This window comes from Ooceraea biroi, chromosome 11, assembly GCF_003672135.1.
Source record: "Ooceraea biroi isolate clonal line C1 chromosome 11, Obir_v5.4, whole genome shotgun sequence".
NCBI classification, from domain to species: Eukaryota; Metazoa; Arthropoda; class Insecta; order Hymenoptera; family Formicidae; genus Ooceraea; species Ooceraea biroi.
Genome location: NC_039516.1, coordinates 8,802,127 through 8,818,387, shown reverse-complemented (window position 1 = coordinate 8,818,387; position 16,261 = coordinate 8,802,127). Strand labels below are relative to the sequence as shown.

The 16,261-nt window shown below is 36.0% G+C and overlaps 2 protein-coding genes across 3 annotated transcripts; one reads left to right on the top strand and one right to left on the bottom strand.

Annotated features, from left to right (window-relative positions):
- The first annotated feature begins 309 nt into the window (after positions 1-309).
- LOC105280603 (calcineurin-binding protein cabin-1) lies at positions 310-16,133 on the top strand. 2 transcript variants are annotated; one of them, XM_026973866.1, is made up of 20 exons: positions 310-430; positions 502-612; positions 1,092-2,647; positions 2,743-2,907; positions 2,992-3,180; positions 3,272-3,424; positions 3,517-3,697; positions 3,776-3,900; positions 3,990-4,182; positions 4,285-4,438; positions 4,512-4,659; positions 4,745-5,512; positions 5,589-5,964; positions 6,066-6,953; positions 7,048-7,324; positions 7,483-7,736; positions 11,785-11,948; positions 12,146-12,416; positions 12,907-13,035; positions 13,123-14,910. In XM_026973866.1, the coding sequence occupies exons 2-20, from the start codon at positions 529-531 to the stop codon at positions 14,908-14,910; spliced, it is 7,863 nt and encodes a 2,620-aa protein (XP_026829667.1). In that variant the 5' UTR covers positions 310-430; positions 502-528. The 2 variants fall into 2 exon arrangements, with proteins under 2 accessions (XP_026829667.1, XP_026829668.1); XM_026973867.1 differs by lacking the exon at positions 310-430 and having other exon boundaries at positions 529-612; positions 13,123-16,133.
- LOC105280610 (inosine-uridine preferring nucleoside hydrolase) lies at positions 7,735-11,669 on the bottom strand. The gene is made up of 5 exons (XM_026973868.1): positions 11,482-11,669; positions 8,998-9,202; positions 8,653-8,821; positions 8,289-8,551; positions 7,735-8,215 (listed from the first exon to the last, which is right to left on the bottom strand). Exons 1-5 carry the CDS (start codon positions 11,544-11,546, stop codon positions 7,913-7,915), a joined length of 1,005 nt encoding a protein of 334 aa, XP_026829669.1. The 5' UTR covers positions 11,547-11,669; the 3' UTR covers positions 7,735-7,912.
- Positions 16,134-16,261: the final 128 nt, after the last annotated feature.

The window sequence follows — 16,261 nt, the reverse complement described above, 5'->3', positions numbered from 1 at the left end:
CGATTATTATTCATTATTCGCGAGAGATCATTGTTAAGCGTGTCATACTTACGTCGAAAACTACTAAAGCTGAATTAATCAGCACAGTTGGCAAGTCGTGACCGTTGTGCGGACGGTAACATTTTCCTTTCTTTGATGCGACGAGCGTAAGCAAGCGAAAAAACAAGATAAACAAGTTAAAAGTTCAATTCGCCAAATTGCAGATAACTTGGACGCTCGTTTGTTTTAATCTAAGTGTTTTGTGGATTTGCTTCGGCCAAGCACACGAAGCAGACGTACTGTACTAGCTTTTTGGAAAGAGAAGATAAGGAATAAAATACGATCAGAGTGTAATCAAAGTAGGGAGTAATTTGTAAATAACATTGTTATCTAAACACTTGGAATTCTTGGTAAATATCTCGTTCGACTAGAATCTCATCTAGATACACAAGTGAGTCAGTTCGGTCAGTGATATGGCGGCCTGCTAAAAAACCGGCTGATTTGTTGATGTTTTATACGTAGACGCTGACATCGCGCATAATAATCACGATGATAAAAATATCAGCATTAAACGAGGAGTCGAGCGAGGAAAGCGAGGAGGAGGATGTACCGACGATCACGAAGGAGGCGCAGGTAAGCGACGGGAACGTCGTCTCGTCTGTTTACACTCGTTCATAACCTGAAAATACTAGCTCGTGTTTACACGAAAAATCGCGACTCTTGGTCGCGATTTTCATTGCTCAACAGTATTGTTAATAAAATTAATTCGCGCGATACATTCCTGTGTTAGATTTATTTATAACATTCGCGCGAATGATAAAGAACCGGACTAGTATAAGATCCGCACTCGCATGTCACACATTTAGCGTTAAATATGTACTTGCTATTCGCGTTTTTAGTTATCCGATAGATTATACCTTATGTTATTATGTTTTATATTAGGATATATATATATATATATATATATAAGATTATATATTATATTAGGAAACATAAAAATCAAAGTTCAAAGTAAGTGCAGAATATGTAAGCTGAACTTGTAGGGATATACTTGACACGTTGTAACATATGCATTCCGCATCAAAACACTGAACGTGATTGATTTCTTTTAGGAACAAATAGCGCTGACAGAATACAATAAAGCCTTAGAGTTTTTGAAGGAGAATAAGCGAGAGGAAGCGCTGGTTATTTTTAAGGATCTCTTAGAGACTGAATTGTTAGACGAGGTAGAGAAGCCCGAGGTACCGGATGGTAGATCGAGACCAATGTTATCCTTGAAATATTCCTGTTTCAAGAACATTGGTGCCATTCAAGCAGCTTGCGAAAATTACGAGGACGCTGTGGAAAATTATTGGGAGGCTGCGAATCTGGATGATTCCGATGTGACATTGTGGTATCGGATTGGCACATTGGCCATGAAGATTTCTAACTTAGAATTAGCCTGTTCATCCTTCAAGCAAGGCTTAAAATGCAATTCCAATCATTGGCCATGCTTGGACAATTTAATAACTGCCTTATACGCCGTTCCTGATTACATGAACTGTCTATTATATATTTCTATAGCATTGGAGAAGGATCCTAACTACGTGAAGGGTCTGGCTTTTCGTGATAGGATATTTAAAGATATTCCATGCATGGAAGAATGTTACAAGCTATACAATAGTGATTGGCAGTTGGATCCACCTCTATACAAAGAGTATGATCATATGTTAGGTGACAAATTATTGGCGGAAGCGAAAGAGGTGTCTGCAAAGTGGGCAGAAGTTTGTAAAGCAGAGTTCACACCAAAACCATTGCCAGAATTGGCTTTAAGGATGCCTTTAACAAATTACACGTGGCTATCTCTCGGAGAAAGCTTGTTAGACATGCATAGGTGCATTACTGAAAATGATTTTAATTTTGTCAGTAGAATCGTACTATCAATACGAAAGCCTGACGATCAGACTGCAGCAGCGACTAACGAGTGTGAGATTGAGGACAACGTTATGGAAATAGAACAGCAGAATCTACAGCAGGATCCAGTTTCAAACAGAGTAAATGATATTAGTAAATCCGTGAAAATTGAGACAGAGGATTGCGAGATGTCTGATGACAATCAGGCATTCAATATAACTTCCGATATCATGATGGAAGTCGAAATGGAGGATGACAAAAAATCTTGTTCAACCGACGTGCAAATAATCGAGGACGAAGATCAGTTGAGGATGTCTGATACCGACGGGGTACAATGCGAGGAACAAACTGAAACAAAGAACGTCGAGTCCGAGATGCATTCGGAAGCGGACACGAATGCCGACAAGTTGGAGAGTGATAAGGTTGCAGATGACATTTGTAGCATGGATAATGGAGCACCCAATGAAAAATCCAGCGACAAAGAGAGTGACAAATCGAGTGACAAGACCTCTGAGAAAGGTGCCGAAAAAACGAGCGATGCGACAAATAAGACGGATGATAAACCTCATTCTGAAAAAAGTGATGGCAAAGAAGAGGGACAGAAGATCAAGAAGAGGCGCAGGAGTGCATTATGCTTCTTACAGCAGTGGGCCTGGAGCTGCAGCAGCAGCATGAGACGATCCGCAAGGGTTAGAGGTACTAACAGGAGGGAAGCAGAGAGGGATGATGTTCAGTTAGAAGAAACGCTTAGAAGATTGTTTCCTAGTACTCTGTTGTATGTATATCAGATACAATATACATGTGCCATTTTATAAGGAGATTATTATATTATTATACTAAAGATATATAAAATGTATCTTTTTCTACTAGACCTGATACAATAAGATTGACTAAAGATGATGTTACAAAAAATATCGACGATTCTATGGACACCATGGACATGTATCAGCTATTTGCAAATCAAGAGAATAACAGTAACAACATGGAGACTCTTAAAAGTTCGGAAAGTTCCAAGTCACCCAGTCCCGATACAAAGTATTCATCTACAATTTAATCTTTGTCAATACATGAGGAGAAACGTTATTAACTTTATTATTATTTATAACTTTATTTGTACAGTCAGCAACAGAAATATTTTGGGACAGAAGCAGAAACCACTGATGTGGATGCATTTATAAACCAGTACAGTAGCAAAAGCAATTTAATGATAATTATCGCAAAATTTGTAGAATTTTTATCTACTAAATGGAACCAGGAATGGCCGAAAGGAATATCGGAAATTTATATACAAGCTTACATTTTTATGAGGTACGTATGCTTGAAAATTATTTGCTATATCATCGTAAGCAAGAAATGCCGCTTACAACTTTATAATTATATTGTTTGCAACTTCTTTTAGGCAACATATTCCACATCTATCACCATTTGATGATGATGTCGATGATAAAGTTCTAAAATTAGATGCAGAAATGACATTATTATTTGGTGAGCTTCATACAGATAGATGGCTAGATAATAAACCAGATGGTAAACAAACTTCGCCCAGCCCAACGTAAGTTCTTAATAATATGATCTTTTTACTCACTTTGCATTTTATTCATAAAATAGATCCTGTTTTTTTTCTACGTAAAAACATTTTTGTAGGCTAGACAAACTTGGCACTGGGATACCAGCAGAAGAGTTGGGACATATAATATTTACAAGCGTTAGGCAGGATCTCTTAAATGAGGACAATTTGTACATTTTATTAAGAATTTTGTGGCTCAAAGCTAACATCTTTTTGTGCCAAGGTGATGTAGACATTGTCATCGAGACATTAGAGCTGGTAAGGCTGGTCATTTTATTTAATGTAAGAGAAGCAATAAAAGTGCTTGATTATAAGCGACAGATATGATATTTTTAGTTATTGAGTCGTCTACAGGAAATGGAGAATAAAAGCTTAAATCCATGTGTCATGCTACCAAATTGTAAGATTAATTCTCAAATCAATGTCAAGCTCGTAAAAAAAAGGCTTACGTCGATTCAGAGGTATGTTTGTTAATATTATAATAGTGATATTATAGCAAAATGTTATATGTTAAAACAAATGTTACAATTTAATTTCTGATATCATACAGGGGTCAAAAGTTAGGTGAAATCCAACATCTGTACGATGAAAAGAAATATGCAGAATTGTCCTATATACTGCAAGATACTTTTAAATTTGCCAAACAGAGGCACAAATTGTTAGTGACTAATGAAAACATTGTTGACAGAGTGCGTCAATTAACCATGTTACTTGATAGCTTATGGAAACTTCAACAATACGAGGTATAATATTATATTACTTATTATAACATTATTGTTATAATAGAAATATCAACGCTGCATACAAGAAAATTATGGATTTTCAACACTAATAAGTATTTTTAGGAATGTTACGTCTGGGCAGAAGCTTGTCTCAATGAGTCATGGCAAAACTACTTGAATTCCTCTGATGAAGCAGAGCAGAAGAAGTGGACGAGTTCCGTTGTAATGACGCTCGACAAATTAGAGGTTTGCACGAACGAAGTTAGCGTATTTATTGGTAAGATAATGTCTAACGTATCTCGGTTTGCAACGTTATCGCAAGTGTTTTGTTCACAATTTTGTAATTACAGTGAAATATCTACCGGAACCTCGTCTAACGAGATTGGTGCAGAATTTAGTTCATATCGTTTGTCATCAATTGGACGTACCGGAGAATGCTGTAGAGATGCCACTAGAGACTGTTCTACCGTGGATTTTATTACACTATATTCTACAATAGTAAGTTTGCTGGGACACCTGTTTATATTGTGTACTATTAAGTTTTTTAATTTAATATTACTGCATTTATTATTTTGATTAATAGTGAAGAAGATAAGGAGAGAGCAAAAACTGAATCCCATTACAAAAATCGATCGCATAGCTCTCACAATTCCGAGTCAGACGACGAGGATGATGGCATCCCACCATCCATCATGATTCTGTTTACTGCCCACGAGTTTATCGGTAGACATTCTTGGTGCTGTTTCAATGAGGCGAAACTCCTGTTCTTTACCATGAATCTTATCATACCGCAACTTGAGACTCCTCAGTACGCTTCTATCAAGAACAAGCTCACGAAATATCTCGAACAGATATTCTTCTGTCTGTACAGTCATCCGAATCGGGTGAATAAAACGCGGCCGAAGCATCTTCAGGATCACGGGGTGCCGCAGATGGAATTAACTTGGGAAGGGGCACAATTGCTGTTCGACTTTTACAAACCGAAGCAGTTGCCAAATTTCCAATCTCCCAGAATTCTTTCTGTCAGCATGGACACGGAAATGTTGTTCAAGAGAGTAATACGATTGGTTCCGCAAGAGAGCGATCCGAACCAGATAGTGGACGAGATGACGGCGTACATAATCGGTGCGAGGGAAAAGATGCCGAGTGTGACGAAGCCGCTGCCGCATTCGATATCTACCATTTACTACTTGCTGGGCGATTTTTATTTTAAGAATAACAAGTGGGAACACGCGTGTCGATATTATCTGCTGGATCTCTGCCTTTACCCGAGGGGATTAAATTCGTGGACAGGTTTAGCTATGGCAACAGGCAGCATTGCAGAAAATTGGTTGAACAGTTATAGACCTATGTAAGTATCGTTTTCTTGATTATGCTTATCTGAATCATTTCTATGTTATATCTGTTTTTCGTTTTGGTCTATTTAGCGGAAAAGATAAATTCCTTAATAAAGCAAAACTGGCACAGTCGAGTTATCAACATGCTATCGAGTTGGCGCCTGGTCATTCTGTAATTTGGACGGAATATGGAAATTTCGTTTACATGGTTCATTCATTTTGTTCGCGACTGCTCAAACAAGAGACCGACACGTTAAGCATGGAGAGATTCGAAATTTTGGAAACCAGGAAAGAGGAGATGCTGCAGATTGCGGATCAGTGCTTCGAATCGGCTAATCGAATATGCCAGACTATCGAGGAACCGTCTATACAGCACGATGAGAGATGGCTTTATCAATATATGCTTGGTAAAGTTGCGGAAAAGAAGAATCAAGATCCTCCTGTATTCTTGGAACATTATGCTAAGGTTTGTCATCACATCCAATTCATCTAATTCTCATTTAACTCTATATTTTGTATATTTCGCAATTCCTTTCGATTACTGAGAAAGTGACCCTTCAATTTTAGGCTAGTGAATTATTATACGAGAATAACGCTCAATATCCACGTAGAATAAGTCACAAGAGTCCACAGAATTTAGCTATAGAGGCACTAGAGGTTCACTATCGCATTCATGCGAGTATATTAAAGTATTTGGAGCAACATGAGGGAAAACCATTGAAGAAATCATTGGGCCAATTGTTTCATTGGCATCTTAAAAATTGCTCCGAAGGCCCTTTCATGAAGTATCAGTCTAAACTTAACGAAGAGAAGAAAAAAGAAGAAAACGTCGATACGGAAAAATGCACGTCCAAGGAACTTGATGGCGCAATGGACGTGGATAAAAATATTATGGCGATATGTCAACGCTCAAATAGTATCGAAGAAATAGAGATCGTAGATAAATCAAGCAAGGCTTCGGACGTTAAATGTACGGAGCCAGGGAAAGCGGAAAGTCGCAAGAGATATCCCGATGAATTATCGTACGACAATACAAAGAGAATAAAATTAAGTAACGTTTCGCATTTACAATTAATGCAAGACGTTGTAGCTTTAATAGATGACTTAATTACTAAAGTTTGCGACATGGTATCGCAAAAGGAGAAAATAAACGATGACGTGATGATCGTATCCAGTGACGAGAGTAACGAATCAAGATTACAGAAGAAGAAGCTAGAGAACAAGGGTATTGACAAAGTAAAGCCGCAAACAAAAGTGGAAGAGAGCAAGAAAGCTTCGATGAACATATTGACGGTTGATGCCGAACGGAAGACCGACAATGTGCAGGATTTAATGGATGCTCTCATGAAACAGGCAATGGAAATTAGCCAAGAGACTCAACAGTCATCGGCCGATGACGAGGATACCAGAAAATTTGAGGGCAAATGGTTGCAAAACGAAGATTTGCAATCTACCGTACGTTTGCTTCATTTTTTCTTTCCGTATACTTTTTTATCTAAACGATTTTAAATTAATCGACATAATTTTTTTGTGTATTTTTTTCGTATAGGAGAAAGATAATAAGGATAAGATGGGAGAGAAAAGAAAAGCACAAACCAGTGCAAATGAAGAGATGACTTTAAGCAGACGGGGTTCTCAAGAGAGCACGACAACTACGCAAACTACAACCACAACTACGGAGACAAATAATTCAAGTTCTAGCAGTAGCGAGGAATCCAGCAGCAGCGATGACAGTTCTGATAGTGACAGCTCTAGCGACAGTGACAGCGAATCCGCCGACAGCGACGCGGATAAGAAGAAAAAGACTTCCGATGGCGCAGACGGTGGTAAGTAAAAATACTACTATTTATTTTGATAGTTACTATTTCATTTAATCGTTATAAAAAAATCAATTCCATCATAGTTTATAAAAATTCTTACTTTCTGCTTACTTTTATATCACTACGTTTATACTATATTTAGATCTCTATATTTAAAATTCCAGAGCAGCAAATGCCGGAAGAAGAAGTGGCAACGCTAATTGCATATTGTTTAGCTGGTTTGGAACAGTGCATATTAAGATTCGCGGAACATCACAAGTCTTTTTATAGACTCTCACATTTTTACTTTAATAACAAGAAGGCGAAAGATACCGTAAAATGCAAGGATCTTTTATTACGGACATATAGTTGCAAATTCTATCCTGGACAAAGTTTTCAAGGGCTTTTCGCTGAGAGGAGAAGTACTAATTTTTTTAATGTAAGTATTCAATTTCTTGGGTGTGCATGCTTGAGTGTGTATGTTGTGTGTACATATAATATATATATTAGAATATTTAATACATATATACTACTATATGTATATAAATACTACGAAATTAAAAATTAATTTGGAATAACATAATAATAAATCTAGAATTCATTTTTTCAACGTTGTTAAGAAAGATATTCGAATAATAAATTTTTGAAGATGGTCACATTAAAATTCTCTATAAGTACGGCATTATGCACAGCGTTTTCGTAATCGATCTCAACTGCACCTCTCCTATCACCTTCCACTATTGGTTTCAAGTTAGTTTCGAACGATTCCGTTATTATTTCTGGTCGTAATGCAATTGCCATAGCAATGCCATCTGATGGTTCCCATGTTTCTGTTTTTTCTAAACCTAGTCTTTCAGCTAGATACAAAAAGTTTGCTATAGACTCGTCAAGTCGACTATAAATGTATCTGTACTCCTCCTAGTTAAATAATTTAGCATTATTTAGAGATTGATATAATTCATATATTTTCATAAATATTGTAGGATTTTACCTTTGTGATAGGATTAGCACGTATTGCGTTTATTGGAACTATGGTGCTAGGTTTGTTGGTATTATTTAACACAATCCAGTTACTTTCTGGATCTTGTTTGAAATTAAATTCAATCTGATCCGATTGATTTAATTTATCTGAATCTTTCTCGATATTTGATCCCATTATAATATGTTGCTTTAGAAGATGTAAAAAACAAGGTTCTGATAAAGTTGCCAATGCAATATTGGTCAATGGCGCAAGGCTCACTAAAATTATTTCATCTAGAAATGAAACAAGAGTTGTACACTTAAATTAAAATATACACGTTTAACTAATATTTCATAAAGTTAGTATATTGTAGACAATTTGAAATTGTTTATACTTGGATACTGCTTTACTAAATCTGCAAGCAATACAGAAGCGTTTTTTGTTTGCACTTTTGCAGTAATTTCCTTGGTAAAATTAAAATCGCCAAATCCGTCAAAACCAAAATAATTGTCAGATTTATATGAATTTACTAATGGTTTTTCAGCTCCACCATAGACAGGTATCTGTCAAATATCGCAAAAAAATGATTATTGTTACATGTAAAACATGAATGATGTAAATATACGAGAAAGAGATCTTTTATTATAAATTAATATTAAATATTATAAAATGTTATAAATTGAAATATTAAATTAAAAAATTTCAATATACACATATTAAAAATATGTTAAGTACTTACATCGCTTCTATTGGCAATTGTTAAAATTTTTAATACGTTTTGCTCCACGTTTTTTAAATATGTATTACCGTACGTGGTAGTTATAGCTAAAATTTCAATATCATGGGTCTTTGCTTCATACATGAGAGCTAACATTATTGCTAAAGCATCATCTCCTCCAGCGTCCGTATCTATTATCATCTTTCTTGGCGTAGTAGGGTGGGATCTTTCATTATTTTAAAAGAAATACTTAGTATTTTTACATTCAAATGTAATTATTTCAGTAAATATTGTAAGATCATTTATCATATACTTAATCTTATATCTTATATGTGAAAACATTTGAAAAATATATTAGTGATATAACAATTACTTTTTTGTCTCTTTTTGTTTTTTTTTGTTTTTTTAATCTATATTCTCGGTTTATCGAATATTGCAATTCACATGTAATAAATAGAAATATGTATCAACCAAGGTTGTACTTGCCCATTTAGCCCAATAAAATTAGACTTTGACTTCATAAAAATTACGAACAGGCTGAATTTTTATGTAGATCTTTATTTCGATGTTGTAATGAAATCCTGAAAAGTGCCCTTAATTTGACCCATGGGTTTTTTTTATAGGGGGTGAAAGGGGGTAAATTTTAGTTTTTTGCCATTATCTCGAAAACTATCAATTTTTCGAGAAAAATAGTTATTATCAAAATTGTAGCTCATAAAATTCTCTACAAAAAAGGTTATTATACTTTTTTTCGTGGAATCAAGCGTTTCGAAGATATAGAGTGAAGTAAATCTGAAAGAGAAAATGTGCACATCATTGCAGTATTATGTGAATATGAGGTGCAGAAAAGTTATATTACAAATATTCTGCTGTCGAAAAAAATTTTATAAGTATCTACAGACAAACTGAAAGCTAAGTATTATACTATTTATTCGAACCCTCATGCGACCTTGACGAGCAGCTGTCCGGCACACACAGAGAAGGGCGTTCTCTACCTGCGTTTTATGTGTGTTAGTGTGTTCGTGTCGCTCTAAGTATATTTTTAGATGGTACAACCAGTCTTTGAGAAGTTCTCATGGTAATCGCATCGGACGTGTTATAAATATTTTCATTACAATATTTCTGTGAAATCTCGAGAAATGGCCAAAATGGAAGGAATGTGTTTCATTTGTTCTAATCCTTTATCGGATGGTCAAACTGTTGTGGTTGAGCGTGGGATGCAAACTTTGCGAGACGCGAGTAAAGAAAGGAACGATGGAAAAATAGAATATTTACGTGATGCTACTTCCATTGAAGTTCATATTGATTGCCGTAGAAACTATGTTCGGAAGAGTAGCATTGCCACCTTCGTTTCGAAAAGGGAGCGTGAAGATGACGGTCCTAGTACGTTTCTTCAAGTTCAAGTCCACCGCGTACTAGATTACGTATAAGTGAACAGCCTTCTTTTGATTTTGAAAAGTTGTGTGTTTGTATGTGGTGTCCCCGGTAGGCCTAATCCACATTGAAATGTGCTAGAAAACATTTTTTTTATTATTCGGTCTCTTCCTCTACATCTGTTTCCTTTGAAGCTTCCTTATCTTCCTCAGTAATTTCCTCGATATGTTCTTCATCTATTGTTTCTTCTGTTTCTTGTATCAAGAAAGTCATTGGATCTATATCGTCGTAAACATCCATATTGCTTTCTGTTACTTCAGTCGCAACGTTTAAACAAGATTGTCCACGGACAATCAAAATATATATAAAAAAATATTTAAATATTTTTACGTTGCTGTAGCGCGAGCTGTAGCTGTAGAAAAATAGGTCTTCGCTGTTCTGCGGTATGCGGGCGCTGCCGTGGACAATCTTGTTTAAACGTCGCGACTGAAGTAACAGAAAGCAATATGGATGTTTACGACGATATAGATCCAATGACTTTCTTTATACAAGAAACAGAAGAAACAATAGATGAAGAACATATCGAGGAAATTACTGAGGAAGATAAGGAAGCTTCAAAGGAAACAGATGTAGAGGAAGAGACCGAATAATAAAAAAAATGTTTTCTAGCACATTTCAATGTGGATTAGGCCTACCGGGGACACCACATAAAAAAAAACGCGCCCAGTACTCTACCCCCGCGGTGGTGTGGAAAAGAGTACGTTTTTTACGAACTACAGACATTGCAAATTTACCGCACGTTTTACTCAAAAACGATTAGTTGTACGAAAAAAAGTACAATAACCTTTTTTCTAGAGAATTTTATGAGCTACAATTTTGATAATAACTGTTTTTCTCGAAAAATTGATAGTTTTCGAGATAATGGCAAAAAACTAAAATTTACCCCCTTTCACCCCCTATAAAAAAAACCCATGGGTCAAATTAAGGGTACTTTTCAGGACTTCATTACAACATCGAAATAAAGGTCTCCATAAAAATTCAGCTTGTTCGTAATTTGTTTATAGTTTTGCCCTTTTCAAGTCTAATTTTACTGGGCTAATTTGAATAATAAATAATTACATAAATTATTACCTAGAGGCAAGATAAAGTAGATACGCCAGTACTGCGATCATACATATAGTATGAATTATAGCCATTTCCCTCAGTTACAGATACAACAGATAAAGATCTGATACAGATGCAACAGATAAAATTAATATTTTGTGATATATGTTATATTAAATATAATTAATAAAAATATTTAGTTATAAAAATTAATATAAATGAAATAATAAGTTAATCTATTAAAAACACATATTTTTGTATTATATGATATATTGTATTATTGTTATAAAACTGTTTAACATTTTCCATTAAGAGATTTGTGCTTTTTAGGGAGTGTGGCACATACCAGTAAATGAAATTGACAGACCTGGAAGTTTTGCCTCACACATGTCGAAATGCGTGACATTGCTTATGCAAGTGTTAAAAGAGAGTAACGATAGTAGAATGTTAATGCAATTGTGCATACAGCTTGGGAAGATTCCGGATTCAGATAAGTAAGATTAATAGCTACATTTAGAGACAAGTGTAGAGCTTTGCGTTTGTGTTAGGTTTGCGTATATGTTCTTTTGCTATACACAATATTACGATAAACAAATAAATAAACAAACTATTGCAATAAAACAAGGTTAGAAAAAGTAGAAAAAGATGAATAACGTAAAACGTCATAAATATATTTTGTTTTTGCATTCAGAAAATACTTACGTGATTCCGAAAGAGAACAGTTATCCCGACAAGCTCTGACACTGTGCCAGCAATCTCTCAGAAGCAGGGTTCAAGCGATGGGTTCAGCAAGCATGATCGACAGCGTTCACCTTATAAGAACAGACGCCAGAACGCAAGTGCTTCTTGATGTATACGAAACGTATCAGCTTGTTCAGAAAAACTTCCAGGGTAAAGAATCGACGATACAAACGTTCGCAACATTATTGACGGACACGTACAAAATGTATATTGGAAATAAAGTAAGTATATTAAATGTCAATGGTTATTTTTTTCTCGTTAGTAATTACGTCGCGAGCGATTAGTATTTTTTTCGTACACAATTACACTTTCCACACGTATTTTTTCCCCCAGAAGAAATTGTATATATCTTAGTCTACTTTTTATCAGCTTCTTATCTTAATTGTTTTATTTATACACTGATAAAGTAGGTTTGCATTTGTTTGTCTGCGATGATAAAAACTAATGTTGTCTCTATTAACCTTGTAGATAAATTTAAATTAATTGAAGATTATTTAAATACTAAACAATATAAAATGTTTTTGTCAGTAATGATAATAAAAGTATTTGTTTATTGTAAACAAATACTTTTCTTGCGAAACAAGCTACAAACTGAATGAATATAAACTCTATTGTTTCATTTATTGTTTATATATATATTTTAGACAGATAAAAACTGAATAACAATTTCAATATTTCTGAACTTTATTGATTCCTATTGTTACATTTCAGAACTTGGAAGGAAATATCTTAGAGATCGCTATTAAATGTTGTCAACGGCAAATACAAGCAAATAAAATTGCATCGATCAGCAGTAGCAATAGTTGTCACATGCAAGCACAAGTCGCCTCTACTATTTCGGTAAATAAATATATCATTGCTATTTAATTCAATATCACGATCGCTGATCGCTGATATAACGATCTTGAACTTTCGATCTTATCATAGGCACCCACACCGCAAGTACCGGTGAACTCAACGTCTCCGCAAGCTTCGCAGAATCGGAAACCTCATAAAAATGTAACGACCATGGGACGGCCAAGAGGGCGTCCACCAAATATTAACAAATACTTGCCACATACCTTACAACAGGGTGGTAATATGATGAATCAGTTTAGCAAGGGTAATTTTGCGAGTTACTTGAATACGTCCGGTCCGAATCGCTCTATGATGAACCCTTACTTCATAAATCCCATAGCCGATGCAAACATGTTGTCGGCTATACTGACCAGCGGGCTAGGTAGCAATATGATGGATCCTATCTCCGCTATGAGTTACTTAAATCAAATGGGAAGCTACCAGAACATTTTTAGACAATATCAAAGTAACTTTTCATTGAGTAATCTCACTGGTGGTTTAAGTAATTCTGGCACCACCATGACCGGCATCAATAGTATCTCGACAATGAGTACATCCAGCTCCAACGTTAGCGCTTCGAACAATATCGGTAATTTAGGTGCTTTGAATAACATGACGGTGAAGCAATTGTTGAACCTAAGTAACTCCACGGCGTCAACCTCGCGACCCACGCCCATGTATCATCAAACGGCGAACAAGACGAGCAGCTCGACCATGTCGATGACGAAGGATCGACCCAACATATCCATAACACCAGTGACTACTTCGATGAGCCAGCAACCTCATCACAAGACGAAGCTCAGTAAACAGCCGAACTCGCAGACCGAATCGACGTTACCCGTTCACATCCCCAAATCGCTCCAAATATCGCCAACGAAGCCGGTGTTACATTCAACGCCCAGCACGGCGGCGCAAGTGTCTCTGCTCAAGCCATCCGTTATTCAGCAAGTGAAGACCAGCCCACCGAAGCAGATGAATGTACCACCACAGATACGCGTTTCGAAATCACTGACCGAGCCACAACCCGCGCACAATCCCGCGTTGTCGCATTCACCGTTGAAAACCAGTGGTAGTAGCGCCGCAAATCCAACCAGCATACCGCAGATCGCTCATACGTCTATCGGCGCCCCAGTGGCCATGAAGCAGCAGCAGACCCTGCCTATGAGCTTGCCTAGCGTATCGCGATCTGGAACATCGTTGCAGCACAAGCTGCTCTCGAAGAAGAATTCTCAGCGACCTTATTCGCATGCGAACGTGCAGAGTCATTCCATGAGAAAAGCAAAGGCAACGGGCAAAACAGCGGCGATACCGGTATCGATGTCTGGTAACTTTCCAACGAACCTACTGAACGCGATACCATCGGGCAACTCGGGTACGATGTCGCAACCGCCTTTTATACCGCCAGAGTTGAGCGGCATCTCGGTAAGCGCGGTTGGCCCGCAGTCTGGTACTATCAAGAGCGCCGCTGCGAGCACCAAATATCACAATTACAAGAAATCTATCAGTAAGCCGAAACCGACGGCAACAGCGGCGACGGCAGCGATCGACATGCCGTCAAGCTCGCTTGCCGCTTCGTTCCCGCAAAGCAACTCGGTTGAGGCGCTCTCGATGCTCTCACAATTGCAACAACATTCTCACTTGGAGATAATACCGCAGCAAAAGGCGCCTTTGAAGCCCAATATAGATTATTCGAAAAGTTTGTCGTCCTCCGTGAACGTAATGCCGCAAAAGGTTTCGGAGACTTTAAGGTCCTCGACGGCCACCGAATGTATGCCTATGTACGACATGTCGAGGAATAAGCCCGCTAATATTCCTAGTAAGAAAGCACAGGAAAAACTCGCTAACGACAGCGTCGAAATTATTACGTTGGATGATTAGGAGCAACGAGACATGGGCTCTTAATCTTTCACCGTTTAACCGTTTCACGTTTGTAAAACATTAATAATTACTTACCATCTACGCGCAATGTGGTGGTGCAATTTTCTTCCAAAGAAAACTCGAGAAGTAATCGGTTCGATAAGATTGGATCCTTAATTGATTTTTTCTGATGGAATAGAATTACATACAACGTTCTTTCAATGAGAAAACATTATATAAGGTTGCTCTCATACGTTAGCCCTTTGTATATTATGTGTGTCTTACATGTGTACAAATTCATCGTTTCGTGATATTAAATTAAAACATAAAAATCGTTTGTATGAGATTATCCAGAAGGTATCGACACAGCGAGTTAATACAACTAATTTATACGACCTTTATCTTTAGATCTATATTATATTAATACAGTAGATATTAATATGCTTATGCGCCAGAAAAGTATTTTGATTTTTGTACATATAAACTTTATCCCTCTCTCTTTTTAATGTAAAAACGTTTTTGACTGCGATATGAAAATAAAATTGGACTTTTCATTTGACATCCTAAGTAATTATATTTAATTATAAGTATATCAACAAGCACTTTTTTATGTGAATAGAGAAAAAGATATATATTCTGAGAAACGTACATAATATGATATGACATGAAACCTAAAAAGATTGTTCCCTTTTCTTATAATTATATTATTATGATAATTATATTCAATTATATCTAGCACTTTCATGAGTAGAGAACAAGATGTATATCCTGAGAAACATAATACGATATGATATGAAACTTGTTGAAAAGAAGGCTTTTTCCTCCTTTTGTTATAATTTTATGATTTTTAAAAGAATATGAATAATGAAATTATAAATTACAATTCTAATGATCGTCATGAAATATCGATATTCGATATCGAATATTTAAAAAACTTCGTCATATGTCATAATAAAGTATGGATTACATATACATCCTTCATTGATTAAAAGTATGCTTCAATTATTTTATCATAGATCATTATAGGTAGAGATAGAACGAACTATATATTTTTTTCTCAGTAATTCTATTAAAACTTTTTTGCACAAGCAAATGTTATTTTTCTACCTACATTACATGTACATTCGATAAAGATGAGATTCTTTTCTACGTGTACGATAATCAAATATAATTAAATTCAGTGAACATTTTCTAAAAACAATTTGTAATTAATCTCTTGCATTAAAGGAGTATTTAAAACCAAATATCACTGGCTCCTCTTTTTACCTCGTGTTCTTTGTAAATTTTTTAAATAACTTCCATATGTAAATTTTATAAAACTTGTTAAGCTAATTTGTGTTACATGTGTTCGTGAAGCAATAGCAAGCATATA

Excerpts from the sequence above, each read along its gene's own strand:
- LOC105280603 (XM_026973867.1), top strand. The coding sequence starts at position 529 with ATGATAAAAATATCAGCATTAAACGAGGAGTCGAGCGAGGAAAGCGAG. Across the intron at positions 4,183-4,284 it reads GGAAACTTCAACAATACGAG|GAATGTTACGTCTGGGCAGA; the intron begins GTATAATATTAT and ends AAGTATTTTTAG. Across the intron at positions 7,325-7,482 it reads TTCCGATGGCGCAGACGGTG|AGCAGCAAATGCCGGAAGAA; the intron begins GTAAGTAAAAAT and ends TTAAAATTCCAG.
- LOC105280610 (XM_026973868.1), bottom strand. The coding sequence starts at position 11,546 with ATGGCTATAATTCATACTATATGTATGATCGCAGTACTGGCGTATCTA. Across the intron at positions 8,552-8,652 it reads TTTAGTAAAGCAGTATCCAA|ATGAAATAATTTTAGTGAGC; the intron begins GTATAAACAATT and ends TTTCATTTCTAG. Across the intron at positions 8,216-8,288 it reads GTGCTAATCCTATCACAAAG|GAGGAGTACAGATACATTTA; the intron begins GTAAAATCCTAC and ends TTATTTAACTAG.